Source organism: Trichoderma citrinoviride (genome assembly GCF_003025115.1).
Source record: "Trichoderma citrinoviride strain TUCIM 6016 unplaced genomic scaffold BBK36scaffold_8, whole genome shotgun sequence".
Taxonomy (NCBI): domain Eukaryota; kingdom Fungi; phylum Ascomycota; class Sordariomycetes; order Hypocreales; family Hypocreaceae; genus Trichoderma; species Trichoderma citrinoviride.
Window position 1 is genome coordinate 314,273 of NW_020194716.1, and position 16,606 is coordinate 330,878.

At 54.2% G+C, this 16,606-nt stretch overlaps 6 protein-coding genes across 6 annotated transcripts; 4 read left to right on the plus strand and 2 right to left on the minus strand.

Annotated features, from left to right (window-relative positions):
- Positions 1-589: 589 nt before the first annotated feature.
- BBK36DRAFT_1121029 (dienelactone hydrolase) lies at positions 590-1,584 on the plus strand (the record flags this gene model as incomplete). The annotated part of the gene is made up of 3 exons (XM_024890775.1): positions 590-639; positions 813-1,197; positions 1,267-1,584. 3 exons carry the CDS (start codon positions 590-592, stop codon positions 1,582-1,584), a joined length of 753 nt encoding a protein of 250 aa, XP_024748908.1.
- A 706-nt stretch (positions 1,585-2,290) lies between these two features.
- On the plus strand, positions 2,291-5,286 carry BBK36DRAFT_1120337 (DUF747-domain-containing protein; the record flags this gene model as incomplete). The annotated part of the gene is made up of 2 exons (XM_024890683.1): positions 2,291-4,564; positions 4,624-5,286. 2 exons carry the CDS (start codon positions 2,291-2,293, stop codon positions 5,284-5,286), a joined length of 2,937 nt encoding a protein of 978 aa, XP_024748909.1.
- Positions 5,287-5,819: 533 nt separating this feature from the next.
- Positions 5,820-9,571, minus strand: BBK36DRAFT_1202167 (ARM repeat-containing protein; the record flags this gene model as incomplete). Its single annotated transcript, XM_024897203.1, has 5 exons — positions 5,820-6,022; positions 6,077-6,819; positions 7,019-9,320; positions 9,377-9,393; positions 9,507-9,571. The coding sequence occupies 5 exons, from the start codon at positions 9,569-9,571 to the stop codon at positions 5,820-5,822; spliced, it is 3,330 nt and encodes a 1,109-aa protein (XP_024748910.1).
- Positions 9,572-10,158: 587 nt separating this feature from the next.
- On the minus strand, positions 10,159-10,665 carry BBK36DRAFT_1141546 (carbohydrate-binding module family 50 protein; the record flags this gene model as incomplete). The annotated part of the gene is made up of 1 exon (XM_024893455.1): positions 10,159-10,665. One exon carries the CDS (start codon positions 10,663-10,665, stop codon positions 10,159-10,161), a length of 507 nt encoding a protein of 168 aa, XP_024748911.1.
- Positions 10,666-12,786: 2,121 nt separating this feature from the next.
- On the plus strand, positions 12,787-14,357 carry BBK36DRAFT_1202176 (hypothetical protein; the record flags this gene model as incomplete). The annotated part of the gene is made up of 3 exons (XM_024897204.1): positions 12,787-13,088; positions 13,286-13,328; positions 13,563-14,357. Coding segments are annotated over exons 1-3 (1,134 nt in total), but the record flags the coding sequence as incomplete, so codon positions are not given.
- An 804-nt stretch (positions 14,358-15,161) lies between these two features.
- Positions 15,162-15,948, plus strand: BBK36DRAFT_1141547 (hypothetical protein; the record flags this gene model as incomplete). Its single annotated transcript, XM_024893456.1, has 3 exons — positions 15,162-15,433; positions 15,542-15,867; positions 15,911-15,948. 3 exons carry the CDS (start codon positions 15,162-15,164, stop codon positions 15,946-15,948), a joined length of 636 nt encoding a protein of 211 aa, XP_024748913.1.
- Positions 15,949-16,606: the final 658 nt, after the last annotated feature.

Sequence of the window (16,606 nt, forward strand, 5' to 3'; positions counted from 1 at the left end):
GCAGCAAACGGAGTAGCTAGTGCAGGTCAATTGCTGCTGGCTGATTAATCGCGACGGCTTTGAGTCCCGATGGATCTCAATGAGGACAACGGCGGTATGCCGAGATAGCCGCTTGATGGCCCTCCCTGGTCCGGATTTAGCGATAATTCCTTTTCTGTGCACGGGTTTGATACCTAAACCACGCCGACGAAGAAAGATGTGCTCGGTTGCAAACCCGAGGATGGTCTCAGTTGTTCGAGTGAGCCCAGACTCTTCTAGAAGCTGCGATAACAACTTGCGCGCGAAGCAGCCTGGCGTCGGCTTTTGGGCTCCCTTTTGCCGGCCTTTTCCCCCTTCCCTTTAACTCCTTGAACCCCGTCATCATGGAGCTCGACAGAATTGCGTCACGACGCATGGATTGATTGCCTGCCATTTCTCCGCTGGCGGCTCCCCCACCAAGCAACTCGGGGAACTTTGCGACAGCTTCGAATATCTGACAAAGCGCGCTATTTTATTTTGTCCACCTACCTACCTTACTTAAATCAAACAACTTTCTCTTCATTCATAGCAATCGTCGAGTCAATTGGAGATACTGTTGAATATAGCAAATATGGCTTCTAACCCTCCTGCCAAATGCTGCACTGTCGGCACCCTTCACGAGTGAGTTTTTGACTTTTTACTTGTTTACTCTTGGCCTTGTCCAGATCTCAATTACACTTGCCCCGCATAGAGAGGAAGAGAGAGACAGAGACGGGGACACAGCACATTCGCAAATCGAATTGATGATGAATTCGGCACCAATTCCTCGACGTTTTGCTAACTGCTTGCTTCAGGGGTGAGCCCAAGGGAAAGGACATCAAAATCGAGGGCAACATTGACGCCTACCTGGCCACTCCTCCCGCCGACAAGGCTCGCGAGGGCAAGGGCATCCTCTTCATCCCCGATGTCATTGGCATCTGGCAGAACAGCAAGCTGCTGGCCGACAACTTCGCCGCCCAGGGCTACACCGTCCTGCTGCCGGACATCTTCAACGGCGATGCTCTTGAGCTAAACCGGCCCGACGGCTTTGACTTCATGACGTGGATCACCAAGGGCTCGACCGGTGACAACCCTCACACCCCCCCGGCAGTTGATCCCATTATTGTCAATGGCATCAAGGCGCTGCGTGATCTGGGCATCAAGAAGATCGGTGCCGTTGGCTACTGCTTCGGCGCAAAGGTGAGCAGAACATCCAAAGAATAAGATGTGTAGCTTCAGAAGTAGCCTCGTACTAACGCACGTTCGCAGTACGTCGTCCGCCACTACAAGGACGGAATCGACGTCGGCTACGTGGCCCACCCAACCATGGTAGAGGAGGACGAGCTCGCTGCCATCACCGGCCCTCTGTCCATTGCCGCTGCCCAGACGGACTCCATCTTCCCCGCAGAGAAGCGTCACAAGTCAGAGGAGATCCTGATCAAGACGGGCCAGCCCTTCCAGATCAACCTGTACTCTCACGTCGTGCACGGCTTCGCGGTGCGCTGCGATGTCAACGTCAAGGTGGAGAAGTTTGCCAAGGAGCAGGCCTTTTTGCAGGCTGTCACTTGGTTCAACGAGCACCTGTAAGGGTGGGATGCTGAGGAGGAGCAGAAAAGTCTTTATACGCGCTCGATTAGTAGTGTAGTGCTGCATATAGCAAGATATTATTAAACTTTACGTCTGCTTCCTCGAAGTCATCATGAGTTGTGCATTGAGTGCTGCGTACAGTAGGCCTTCAAGGTGTCGCTCACTTTGATACTGTTGCAATCCTTGTCTTCTATCCTACATCATACTTGGCGGATCGTTCCCACCATCTATATGCGACCACGCATTTCCCACCTCCTGATGGACAAGATCTAGAGAGGCATCACTTGCTTTTTGACTACCTCCAGCTACCTTATCGACAACCTTCTCTACCTAGGTATGTCGTCTCCTGCATTTACACATTTAGCGGCTCATGTCTCGCCCAAGCCGGGCATGACTTAGCGCCTGGACCACCTGTGGCAGCGGCCCCCCACAGCGCCTCGGCTCCCCAGCCCGCAAGCCACTTTAGGCCACATGCACCTCAACTTCCCAACGTCCAACATCACCTGCATCCACCTTTTCTCTACAACCTCGCATAGCCACAGGGAGTGCGTGCGTGTCTCTCTCCAGCCTTCCACCGTCAATATTCGAGCGCCATGCTCGTATGGACGCTGACACGCCTCGACTATCAGCAACAGCAGCAGAAGAAGCAGCATGATCAACTAGGTCATCCGCCGGGATGGCAGTGACCGCAGACCCGATCAGCTCAATGGCCTTTTCGGCGGCGTCGTCGAGGAAGAACTCGTCCACCAGCCTGGCCGGGCATCACGAGACGTGGGGAGATGAGAATGCACCGCCATTACTCGACGAGGATGGGGGTAAAGGAGGCAGCGGGAGCAGCGGGCGTGAGAACGGGATTGTGCACGCAAACGGGAACGGGAACGAGCAGGACCATGAAATCAGGCACAGACATGGACTGTCAAACGGAAGTGCGAATGCCAGCGGCCCTGCGAACAGCAATGGCAATGTGAATGGCAATAAGAACCCTCCCGCCGTCAGCCAGAGGTCGACCTCGAGCAGCCGCCGGCAGAAAGACGCCGACACACACCGGCAGCGCAGCAACAGCGGCCTCATCAGACGAGCCCCGAGCAACGACAACGTGCCCAAGCTGACGGCCGCCGAGATCCAGCAGCTGGCGAACGAGCCCAAGTCGCTGCCCATCGCTCCAGCGCCAGATCCCCCGGGCAAGAACGCCATCGACGAGCGTGAGGCGATCCGACAGGCGCTGATGAAGCCGCCAGACCTGCAGCGCGCAGACGAGGCATTCCACCATCCCAATGGCATCGCGGTGCTGTCCAGGGATGCCCGCACGCCCATGCGCCGCTCCGTGTCTGCCTCTAGAACGGTCTCGACACCGCCGACGAGCCGCAGCGGCCAGATGCTGCCTCCCCCGTCCCCCCGGCGGCTGTCCTTTGGACCATCAGGGCCGCAGGGGCTACAGATGAATTTCGACGGCGCAAATGGGGCCGTACCACCGCCGTCCATCATGACCGGGCCGCCGGCCTTTGCGACGCAGCAGCCCATTCAGCCTCCCAGCTCCGGCGTTCGCCCTCCATCACCGATTCCGCCCATTATCCCGCTTCCTCCCATGTCGATTCCCACCCATCTCCAGCTGGAACTGGCCCAACAGCGTCCAAGTCCTCTCTATATCCACCAGTCCTACACCAACGACATTCCATACGAGTCCCACGCCGTCAAGTTTGAGCGTCTCAAGAATGTTCTCTTGATCCCCCCCTTCCTGGAGCGCACGCTCTATTTTGGTGCCCTCGCGTGTCTGGATGCTTGGCTGCACACATTTACCATTCTTCCAATTCGATTTACCATGGCGCTGACCGTGCTGGTGCGGTGGTGGATCTACGTCATCTTCAAGGAAGTCAAGTGGCTGGTCGGCTTTGTCTGGTACGGACTCGGTAGGGTATGGAGACGGGCGCGAGCAGTTCGTGGCCGCAGAATGAGCGACGTCTCTGACAGCGGCCGATCGCGAAGCTGCAGTAGGGCTAGCGAAGCTTCTGTCGACGGCGCATCGCCCGGCATCCGGCACCGGCCAAATGGGATCCGGGCAGATTCTCGGGTCCGGGCCGCCGGTGGTGATGCTACTACGCCTAAGACGCCATCACATCCGGCCCGTCGCGCTGGACCAAAGCCCGGCTCGTTCCGCCATCGACGCACCAAGTCGATGCCGTCCAACCTCTCGACGTTTCACAAGGCCGACCTACTGCAGGGCGCCGTCATCATATGCAGCTCGCTGGTGCTGATGAAGCTTGACGCCAGCAGGATGTATCACTTGATCCGCGCCCAGTCGGCCATCAAGCTATATGTCGTCTACAACATCCTCGAGGTCGGAGACAAGTTGCTTTCTGCGCTGGGCCAGGACATCCTCGAGTGTCTGTTCAGCTCCGAAACGCTGTCTCGCAACTCATCCGGCCGGTCCAAGGTGCTGCTACCCCTGGGCATGTTTGTGCTCGCCCTGATATACTGCGTCCTTCATTCCATCGCCCTGTACTATCAAGTCATCACCCTCAACGTGGCCGTCAACTCGTACTCCAACGCCCTCCTCACCCTCCTCCTGTCCAACCAGTTTGTCGAGATCAAGAGCACAGTATTCAAGCGCTTCGAAAAGGACAGCCTCTTCCAGCTGACCTGCGCGGACATTGTGGAGCGCTTCCACCTCTGGATCATGCTGCTCATCATCGGCATGCGCAACATTGTCGAGGTTGGCGGCCTTTCGGTTCCGGGCGCCGGTATGAACGACGATCCCACCAAGGCTGCGCCCATGCACTCGCCCAGCATCCTCCCGCACAGCTTCACGGTCCTGCCGTCTTGGGTCATGTCGGGAGAGGTCCTGTCGCCGTTCCTCATTGTTGTTGGCAGCGAGATGCTGGTGGACACCATCAAGCATGCGTACGTGACCAAGTTCAACAACATGAAGCCCAAGTTTTACAGCCGAATCCTCGACATTCTGTGCAAGGATTACTACACCAACGTAAGCCAAAGCCCCTCCTTTGATTCCATCTTACACCACAATCGCTAACTACTCCAAAGGCCTTTACAACTCCTGCCCTCACTAGAAGACTCGGCCTCGCCGTGATCCCCCTATCCTGCCTCTTCATCCGCGCCTCCATCCAGACCTACCACATGCTCCTCTCCGCCCACGTCCCCATGCCCCTCCCCATATCCACGCAGACCTCCCTCACCGAAGCCTCCGCCACGCCCTCCTCCCCTGCCATGATCGCCGCCCTCAACCGCTTCGACACCCTCATCCGCGACTCCCTCGGCCGCGCCACCTACGGCTATCCCTACGACCACCCTCTGAATTCTCGTCCGTGGTACCAATGGACTTCAGACGACGTCATCGCAGCCGTAACCATGGTCGTCGTCTTCTTCATCATCTTCCTCGTCCTCCTCATCATCAAACTCCTCCTAGGCATGGTCCTGCTCAAGTACGCGCGCAACCGCTACGCAAAGATGAAGCAAAAGGAAGCCCTCGTGGCGGCCGGCAAGGCCGAAATCGACAGCTACAAGGCCAACGGCGTGCGGGTGGGAGGGTTTGGGGAGGTGGAGGTGACGGAGGACAAGAGGCGCTGGATCAACGCCGATCCGAGCGAGGGGCTGAAGAAGAGGAAGAAGGGGGAGGACAAGACGAATGAGGAGGGTGATTATCAAGGGGTGTTTCGGTATGATATGGTGGAGAAGAGGATTTGGTAGAAGGGTTCAACAAAAGAAGTGTATTGCGTTGAGGGTTTGTTTGAATTATCATCAGCGTCGGTCAAGTTAGTTAAGTCAGTTAGTCTGTACATAGGCATATGAACGAATGAACATACAATACAAAAACCAAAATTACTATAAATATCACTCCATAAGGTAACAATGGAATCATAGACCATAAGCATAGCTTCTCGAAGCATTTTGTTCCAAATCTATCTGGATTTGGAAAGACCCAGAGATGAGTATATTCAAATGGATAAATATATAGACTGATAGATGTACTAAATCTATGCTGCTTTGAAGCCAGCCCATTCTATGTAAAAAACGCTCCCAATTCTCAATTTTTGTTAAGCCTCCCTCCCTAGTTATGCCCTCCATTCCCATCCGATTTCTTTTCTTTTAGTGATATTGTGCAACTCATCAAAAGGGGTATAGTGTACGTTCATGTCCTCATGTCTTCATCGTCTAGACGCCAACCGATTTTTGGTCGACATCTTTTCTCGGCATCTTTTTATCATCGCAACTCTCCCACTTTACTGAGAAGCACTGGCCAGCTGCAGCAGGTTGGGGTGGTTGGCAAACAGCTCCGGCTTGGCTCCGTACAGGGCCTGCACTGTGCGGCACAGGAGCTGGCGCGTCTCGGGCTCGAGCTGCTCCTGAGGGGGTGAGAGGACCTTCTCGAAGATGCCAAGCAGCTGGGGGGTCAGCTGCTGGACGGTCTCGTTGGATTGATTGTCTGCCGAGTGGTTAGTGCTTGAACTCGACTGGACGATTTCTCATGGCAACTTACAGAGGGCGTGGATGCACTGGTAGATTGGCTCGTTCTCCTCATACTCCTCCTGCAGAGGCAGGTTGCTGACGATCGCAGGGAGAGCCTGAGCGACGAATCCAGCGTCGGCGTGCTTGATCATCATGCGAGACAGGGCACCAGCAACGTTATCCGTAATACGCATTTCCTGGATGGCCAACATGGGCTCGAGCTTCTCCCACAGCTGGGGGTAGATGGGCACAGTCTTGGCAGTGTCCGATGAGTGGTACACCAGCAGACCAACAGCGTACGCGGCGTTGGACTTGGTCAGGGCGTCAGGGTCCGAGAGACGTCGCATCAAGGCCTGGCCAATAGACTCGGTGTAGGGGGTAATAGCCTCGCCGGTGTACTTGATGACCTCGGCGATGGTGCCGATGGCGGTTGAGCGCTGCAGATCCTCGGTCGAGCTCGCCATCTTGTAGATGGCCTTCTCAAAGATCTTCCACAGCTCGCCAAAGTCGCGGCCCAGAGCGGCAGCAAGGCCAACAACGACATCCAGAGCGGTGTCAATGGCCAGCCAGTCGTACTCGGAGGATCCGGCGTCCTCGACCTCCTGCTCCTCGTCCTCGTCGCCAAGGTCCAGCTGGCAAGGGTGAGAGCGCGTGATGAGGAGAGTGACGACTGAGACAATCTCCTGCAGCATGCCATCCTTGGAGGCCAAAACGGCGGGACCGCAGGCCTTGAGAGTGGCGGCAACGTTGCGGTTGATGTCAGTGACAACAGACCTGGGTTTGCTTAGTTAGCAAAATGCACTGGAAACTTCATGGCAGAGGTAACAGTGTAGAGAAGATAGGAGCAGTCAGAAGTAGATTACACGCGTTCTCAGCAATTGCATTTGCATCTGAGTGAGCTGGGTATAACGCAATGTTGTCATCATGCAATGGGGAGAAGTAATGAGCAGAAAATAGAGAAGGAGCAACATACCGATCGCTGTCGTTGGCCCAAATAGTCATGGTAGACTCGTGAAGGGTCTGGCCAATCTTGACAATGGACGCAGGGGGGGCGGGGTTGGGAGGGAGACCGGCCTGCCATTTAACGCCAGCACTCTCCTCCCAGACCTGGAAGACGCGAGCATACATTCGCCAGAGAGTGGAGATGGCAGTCTTGCGGCAGCCCTCGTAGTCGTGGTCGGTGAAGGGCACGACCTTCTCAATGGTCTTCTCGACATAGGTCTCGAGGTTGTTCATGTTGCAAGAGTTGGAAATGACATCGCCGAGGACGTCAAGGGCAATCTCCTGCTCCATGGCAACGGCGGTGGTGCCACCGGCGAGGTCGGCGAGGTCCTCAATGTCATCCCAGTCGTCCTCGCCGTCAGCAATGTCAACGTCCTCCGCGTTGGGAGTCTTGACCTTGATGCGCTTGCCTCCGACGATGAGGTGGCCGTCCTCGAGCTGGCTGGGGTCGATGCCGGGAATGTCGAGCTCCTCGTCCTCCAGTTCCAGAGAAGAAAAGATGCCCTTGAAGACACCGTCAAGGAAGTGCTCAAACTGCTCGTGGTAGACCTTGGACAGGTTGGACCAGAGGATGAAGCTCGTCTCCTTGAGTCTGGGGTTGTCCAGGCTGAGGGCCTCCTCGCTGGCCTTCATGAGGTCCATGACATAGGGCTGGAAGGCCTCGGGGCCAACAGCCAGGGCAATGCGACCCAGGCTGTCGCAGGTGGAGCTTCTCAGGTTCATGGCGTCCTCGCTGTCCTTGATCATGACGAAGTTGCCAAGAGACTTCATGACGTTCTCGAAGTAGGGCTGGAAGTCCTTCTCCATGGAGGCGGCGATGGCACCGAGGGCAGAGGCAGCAGCGGCCTTGACGCCATAGTCCTCGTGATCAAGCAGCTTGACCATGGGACCAATCAGGGTAGGGCCGTACTGAGCCATGATCTTGGTGTCAATGCCGTCGCCAAAGGTGTCAAGGGCACCGCAGGCGCAGCGGATGATGCTGATGTTGGTCTTGTCAGAAGGACCCTGGGAAGCAGATTCGAGGTTCTTCAGAACAGCCTCGATGATCTGCTGGTGGTGAGACGCCATCTCATCGGCCATCTCCTCAGCGAGGTGGATGAGGCCAACAAGGGCAGCGTGTCTGACCTTGAGCTCGGGGTCGCACAGCAGGTTGATGATGGTGGGGAGGAGAGGCTGGAGTTGGGTGGAGATGAAGTCAGGAGCGCCCTCGGCAGCGTTGCCCAGGGCCAGCATCGCAGCCATGCGGTAACGGGGGTCCTGGTGGGTGGCAAAGATGGGGAACTGCTCAAGGAGAGGCACAATAACCTGGCGAGGTGGCAGCTCGTTGGCCAGCTGGTCAATGAGGCTGATGGCGACTCGGGCGGGCGACATGTCCTCCTCATCATCAGAGTCCAGGTCGATGACAATGTGCATGGCCTTGACCATGAGCTCGGCGCCAACATCCTTCATGGCCTGAATCTTCATGCGACGGAAAGAAACGGTCTGGATGAGGAAGCCAAGAGCCTGGGAACGAGGATCATCCTCGGCGTTGGTGTTGCCGGCCAGCTCAATCATGAACATGAGCAGGTCGCGCAGGTGGAGGGCCAGAAGGGCAGAGTCGTAGGCGATGAAAGAGTGGAACACGTCAAAGACGGTGCCGTAGCTCTCCTCGTCGCCAGCCTCAACGGTAGCCTTGAGGATGTTGACCAGGCTGGGGACGAAGCCCTGCATGGTCTTGAGGGCCTGGGGGTCCTCCTCGGGGTCAACGAGCATGAGGATGGCACCAATGGCGCGGACAATGTTCATGCGGACCTCCTTGCTGTCGTCGTTGATGCGCGACTGGAACAGCTGCAGGAGCTGGTCGGTGTGGTCGCTGAAGTGCGAAGGGTCGTCCTCGAGCATGGCATAAAGGACGAAAGAGCCGACCTCGCGGTGCACGACGTTGTCGCTGGTGTTGAGGGGCAGCAGCTGCTTCAGGAAGTCCTCGCCATCGCCAGACTCCATGTCTTCGCCGACGATGCCAGCAACCAGGCGCGCCAGGGAGTGGCGGTTGGCAGCAGACGTCTCCTTCAGAGTGCCCTCGAGCAGGTGTGAGCGCACAAGAGGCTTCTGGTCCTGGGGGGTGGCGCTCCAGAACTTGGACACCAGGCGCAGGGCCTGGACGGAGGCCAGCTGGCGCACAGCACTGTCTCCATGTGTAAGGGCGATCTCGATGAGCGCGAGAAGAGACTCGGGCTTGGAGTAGTAGTTCTTCTGGAGATCGGCCGTGACGGCCTTGACCTGTTCCGTGTTGGCTGTCGAAGACGCATGTTAGCAGACGGCCTTGTTTGGAGGTAATCGGATAGAAGACTGCTCCTCTCTATCTTCCTCTTTGAGCTTCATCTCTTCAACTGTGTGCGCGTTCACGAGAAGAAGAGAAAAAAGTCCTCGCGATAACGCGAGAAGGAAGAAAGCAGAGAGAGCGAGAGATAAGCAGCAACGCGGCAAAGAGCGACTTACGAACTTGGCTGGCCTGCAGCAGCTGAGCGAGCTTGTCCTTGTCCATCCTGACTATTCGCTTGGAAGCTCAGCGACCAAGGGAAATGCAAAAGATGGAGGAAGAGAAAAGTCCGAGGACGAGGTGGGAGGAAAAAAGATTTTATTTACTTCGCCTAGAGGGGAAGAAAAAAAATTAAGATCCCAGACTCCATCCAGGCAGGGACTTTTTTTGCCCCGCTTGGCCGAGGGGTCGGTCCCCAGTTTCCAATTTGCGAGGCAGCAGAAGCTCGAGAAGCTGGAGATTTGCGCCGAATTATAACCGCCGTTATCTGGGAAGAGCTGTTGAGTTGATAAACTGCTGCTTGCTTGCGGGAAGCTAAGAGATAAGCGCTAGAAGCTGTCTGTCTACCTTACAGGTATGCGGCCTGTCTATGTGACGACTGATGTGAACGACGAGGTGAAGAAGAATGCGACAGAGACTCCGTAACCAGTAAGGAAAGCGAGAAAGTGACAGACCAAAGAGAGAAAACGACACGGCCAGATGTGTCGTCCAACTGCATGAACAATGACCAACAAGACGCAATGAAGAGATTCGGCAGCAGGCAGCAGACCACTCTGCCCTGCCAATGATATCATCGTCTGCAGCAGCTGCAGCTACACCGAAAGGCACACCTCGTACCCAACCATCAGCTTGCTGCAGTCCAAGCCAGCATTCACCCCAACAAGCTCATCCACAGTGAGTCCCTGAGCTTGAGCCACGTCCCAGCAGGTGTCATTCTCCGCAACTGTCACGCTGCGTCCCGGACACTTGACCACCACCTCGAGCTTCTCCTCCGGTGCCTTCCGGCCAATGAACCAAAACAGCACGAGCAGCGACAGCCCAACCAGGACCCCAAAGTTGAGCAGCGGCATCATGTCATGTCGCCATGAAGTCTTGGGCATCGAGTCCTGGAGAAATGGCTCCGAGTCGCTGGCATCGTCGTCGGCGGCAGGCCCGGAGACCCGCGTCAGACGGCCGTACTGGGAGCCCGGCGCAGACTCCCAGAGGCTGCCGTCTGCGTCTCGGAAGGTGTAGACTTGGGTGTCGGCATCGTAGCCGACGCGGGTCATGCCCTCGGGGAGGCGCTCTTCGTCGGTGTCGTAGCGAGAGAATCGAGACATGATTGCTTCGTTTTGGAGAGTCGTAGAGGTTGTGGCAGTATCGAGGGAAGAAGGCAACAGGTACTGTCGCTGATTGACTTTTAAGTGTAAAAGAGGAGTCGTGGTTGTGGAAGTTGAGAAACTTCTAGCAATGTGTTCATGATGATGGAAGATCAGGAATCACGGATTCCGGCTCCGACCAGCAGCAATCATGAAGCAAACACGGAGCACACGAGCAAGGGGATGGAAAGCACAGCCAGCGTCAGCGGACAGGGAGGTTACGCAGCGTTTGTACCGTCTGTTAGCCACGGACCCTGCGGAGGGGTCACACAGGGCTGTCCCGCTTACCAGCAGTGACCCGCCATTGCATCATGCCGCTCTGCTGCAGGGCTCCACGGATCTGTCACGCTCAGACACGCCCGAGACATGATGTGACATTTCCTCTCCCATTCATCACGACTTGCTTCGAATATCGGGACATACAGTAAGCAGCAGCTACCCTGCAAACCCTGAAAGGTTGAGCGTGATCTGATAACACAAGAAGACTACTAGTAATAGTGCTGAGATGGCGTCTCGTTATATGAGTCAGTTGAACAGTAATATCCAGCAAGAATTGACCAGTAATATGCTGGCTATTGTCGTACAGAAGATGCCTGGCCGAGGACACCCACCAAAGCAGACATGGTGTACCTTATCCGATGCCGGTCTCATCGCACACGATATCCACCTGGGGCGCGGCCACACTTACATACGGGACGAGCCTAGCGAGGCATTGTGATCAAGGGGTTCGGAGACAATGGCGAGCTCGAAAGAGGCTTAGACGCTCTCACTTGGCTGCCATGCACATCAGAAAAGCCGGGAAGAGTAACCCAATGGGACTCATGGTGCCCCCCACGAAAGACACGCCTTGCAGCTGCCCCTGTACAGCTGAAGCTCGTTGGCCAAGAGCCTCATGTCGCCTGAAGCCTCGTCAAAGTCGCCGCATGTACAGTCCATACATTTGTCAGCCTTTTCTACGTGCATCTCGTCTTTGGGACCCAAACTTGAGTCCAGGTGGTGGCGGATTCGTGCCCAATAACTGAGGTGGCATCAAGCCAGCATATGTAAGGCGGCATGTATGCTCGAGATATGCCACCGCGTCGATGCGGCTGAAGAGCAAGAGTCGAATCAATGGCCTACACTTGGCCCACAGACACGCTCCAGATACCAGAAGGCCAACAAGAATCACCAATTATCAAATATGATTTCGCATCCGAAATGATGACTTATCATTCCAATATCAAGGCGTCCAGCTACTAGTAGACGCAGTGAGTAGAAACATCCCTGCTTATTCTGGGTGGGCCGACCCGAGCAAAGATCGCATGCCTCATACTATGTAGTAGATTTCATCGACAGGTACAGCTTCTGGGCACTCCTTCTATGTTTACACACACAGACACCGACTTCTTCGTCTTCACTCTTCTCGTTCTTCATCTTCATCTTCTCAATCGCCTTCACAGTCATCTTCCTACTACCCCCTTTCCACAGTCAACATGCCGCAACCCGAGGAAGCTGAGCATATCGCGCCGCGTACAAGCCAGGGGTGACTGACGACCCCGGCAGAAACTCCTCGCAGTACGAATGGGTGGGCGGCCCTGCATCGGTAATGGATGGATTCCGGAGGCGTCTGCACGCTGCATCAGGCTCTGAGGCTGGGTCCTGCGGCTGATTCTGCTCGAATCAGAAGCAGAGTCACGATCTTCGTCTTCCGTGGCGGCGCGTCTATATACTGGGCAATGTAGCCCGTGACGCCTGCAGGCCACTGTTTCCCCTCAGATGCCTGACGGCTATCCACGTCTTCCGGATACCTTTTGCAGCGCGAGACATCAAGTCTCTTCAGCAAATACTCCTCGAATATTCTCTTTTGTTTCTCGTTTAGTGTAGTTCAGCGGCAACATGGCACGATTTTCGATACTCTGGGTGTTCCTGATGCTATGGCTGGCCGGTCGTGCCTCTGCCGATGGGGGCGATGACTTCGCAAACAATCTCGCCTCGGACCTCGGGCCGTGAGTAGATACCATCGGAGATAACGACCCCTTTGTCCTCCGGTCTTCTAGACTAACACATATCGTGTCCAGCATCATCGCACTCTTTGGTGAAAGGGTCGTCATGCAGTTCATGAGTCAGGCAATGGGTATAGCCGACTGCATACTCCTGGCCGTAGCCCCGATTGGCGCCATCACCACTGTTGTAAGCGCCATCAGAGTGGCTGGGCCAGCATGGCTGAAGTCATTCATCGGACGAGCAAGAGAGAATCTATCGGCGGCTGAAATCGAGGTCATGTCATCCACATCGGACGAAACATGCGAACTTTGGAACGGCCACAGTGTGGTTAGGTGCCCGGGATCGGCCGATATATACCAGTTTATCTGCTTGCTCCCCAAAGGTTCTAATCTAAAATCCCTGTCCGAATCACAAAGACGCATTCGATGCGTAACATTGCAGGAAGCTGAGAAAGAGAAAGATCATAATTTGCTTCGTAAGATAGGTAAGTAATGGCTTAATCACATTCAAGTCACCTACTCACTTATATTCAAGAAACGTGTGGACCAAGATATGCTTGGAGATCCTTCAAAAAACCCCTGGAGTTCCTTTGTAGAAGAATAATAAATGTCTACCAGCAACACGCCAGCAATTATACCTCAGTCTTACACGCCTGGAAGAGAAGAAAAGAACTCATGAAGTTCATTGGGAGCTCGGATATAGAAGCCCAAGATCAGTCAAGTATCAGCACTCCGATGAAGAATATGCCTGGGAGCCAAAACCCATCCTTTGGGACAAGTCAAATACGTCCTATCCTGGGGAGGCTGCCTGATGTGACGGACGCTTTGACGGGGGACCTTGGCGGAGTAACGGAACAAGACAAGGACGCACAAAAGAAGGAAATGTGCGTCGTCGTGGATCGTTTTGATGATAGTGCGCCAAATCTTCTACTCAACTGTCACGATAGAGTCCAGCGCGGCGAAATTTACCTTGCGGCTGCCTTTGGCGTAATTTTACAGCTCGGCGCTCTGGTTTACTTCGGATTCATCACCTACAACCCACCAATCAAGGGCCAATTCTTCCTGAAAGATGGCAAACGAATCGTCGACTATGCTTTTCCATGTGCTGCTGGAGGAACTGTTCTTCTGATGCTTGGGTTATTCATATGTGCTTGGGTTGTTGAAAGAAGCACTACAGAAACTTGCTACGAGGCACCAAATCACCAGATGTTCGTCGTCTGGTTACAGAAGGACCACACGGTCAATGATCAGGTGTTCAAGCCCTATGCAATCTACCCAACCAGCAAACGAAGGTACATTACAAGGTCTCGTCGAAATACAAAGCGGCCCGGTCAACAAGAAGAGTCGAAAAAGAATATGACCAACGTTCCAATTGTCGGCGATAAAACCAGCACTACACGAGACAATAATGCGGCGCAAGAACCTATCTGGGACCAGAGGTTAGAGCGAATTACTTTCTTCGGCGCTCTCATTGCCCTCATTGGGTTTATCTCACAGTTCATTGGGATGAGGGGACTGAACTGGACAGCATCAGTCGTGCAGCTTGCTATCACATTTGTGGTAACTATGATTAGGGTCATAGTTCGGCGTGGACTTGGCAAATCGCCAATTGGCCGTGACTTGTTGTTGAACACTGAGCTTGACTGGTTCTCTCTGACTCTCGGAGATCTTGCTATAGCTCCCTGGGCTGTACCTGAGAGTAAGCCCCATGGTGTGACTGAGCACGTTGCTTCGACGGACGTGGAACCTCCCAAATGGAGGATATGCACTGGAAGCAGCCAGCTATATCATCCTTTGAAGAAATTTCCTCTGAAAACCAAAGAGGTGAGAAAGATCTCAGCAGCCCACGAGATGGTGGTTACCCGCCAAAGACTACGCGACATTGCAAAATGGAAAAATTTAGTCTCCGAAGAGGCTGCCCTTCTGTCGCGTGCAATTGAAGCCGTTGCGCAAACATTTCTGGAGAAGCTACCCGAAACAAAGCTTTTGTGGACTATCACGGCAGTCTATAAGGAAAGAAAAGAGCCTATCTTCATAAAGCTGGAGAAAAGCGATGGTAAATGGCAAATAGAAGACCAGAAAGTTGAAGCGATTCTGTCACTGTGGTTATACTCGACTCCACCAGCAAGGAATCGGGACATCGATATGTGTGCTAAGTGGCGGGTTTTTGGGTCGATTGTCCTGTGGCCTCGTCTGATTCGCGATCTCCGTTGGTGGATGCCAGAACACATCCCTGAGTTTTCTGCGCGTACGATGTCCGAGCACTCCGTCTCTAAGGGGAAGGATCGTGGTGGAAAACTTGAGCGGACCGTTGTGGGTTTTACATCTGAACCCGACGAAACTGAGAACACGACCGAGAAACCAGGCAATAAGACCAACGATCATGAGCATTTTCTAGTCGTGGAGTCTGAAGATTCATGGCAAAGATTCTACTCCAGGGACCTCTTATTTGCATTCATACGTTCAATTGCGAAGATGTCTGAGGTCACCCCAGAAAGCGCGCAGAGCGAACACCATATGAATTACGGCAAAATGAGAGATGGCTGGAGGCAAATGAGGTTAAAGAGTACCACCATTTCTAGCTTGGCTAGGAAGCTCGAGAAGATTGGCTTTGGAACATTGTCGGATATCTATTTCGATCTCATTATGCCTCTAAGCTTGGAGCAGAAATTAACCAACGTCAAAGACGTCATTGACGAAGCGGTTAAGCAGGCACAACAGCACGAGAGATTACGCCAATGGAAGAAGTTAGTCGATGTTTGCTGTTGTCTTATCGACTTGTCACAGCGGTTCGACGTGGAAAGGGAGTCGTCTGGTCCATTGGCTGTGGCTGTTTGCATGGAGTTCCTGTGTAGACTACGCCATGAGACCGACCTTCAATCGCGTGAAGACAGAAGCGAAGAGGAGCTTATAACACAGCTGAAGCTTCTCGAAGAAAAGTTCAGATGCATGGAGGAGTTGGAAGGTAGCGCTGTCTTTTCAAAGATCTTAAGCCCGCTTACAAATCGCCGGGACTATACTACGACTTTCGGCCTGCTAATAGGCATTGGATCCAATGTCGACAACATGTTCCCGGAGAGTTTCAATGTCCTCACTGAACACCGGGAACTGACGCAGAAGAGCGACTCGGAGAAAGCTCTATACTGGAACGTCGAAGAACTTGAGAAAGCCGATTCGTTCGGTTGGTCCCCCCTTCATTATGCTGCCAATTCTCCACTGGACAGTCTACGTATCGTCTTCTCAGAGACAAGTGAGGCTCTGAATTTCCGCGATTTCATGGGACGGACGCCTTTGTACCATGCATGCCTTAATGGCAACGAAAAAATGGTGGACCTACTGCTCGCTCGGGATGCTCCAATTGAGGTTGCTGGAAATGATGGGATTACGGCGATTCACTGCGCTGTACTCAGTGGAAGAGAGGTTGTGCTGAAGAAGCTTGTTGAGAAAGTAAAGTCAGGCCATAAAAAACACACCAGGAAGAGCATTGCCCACGTGGATCGTAACGAGAGGCATCCCATCCACTGGGCTGCAGTTGAAGGGCGCCTCGACTTGGTCCGATTGTTGAAAGACGACATCAATCGCAGAGACCGTTTTGGGTGGAGTTGTGTTCATCTCGCGGTGATATACAAGCACATATCTCTCCTTGATGGGATCATCAAATCTTTCTCGGCAGACATAACCTTGTGCGACGGTGCTTCTCGTACACCCCTACATCTTGCGGTCAAAAGAATGTCCTTGGAAGCTGTCAACGTATTGATCAGAGCTGGTGCCGACGTCAATGTCAATGACAAGGATGGATTAACTCCCCTTCACATGGCGGTTGGACAGGAGGATATCACACGGAAGCTTATCGACAGTGGCGCTGGTATCAATGCAGTCGATGCTGAAGGCCGCACTGCACTCTTCCTAGCAGCAGAGAA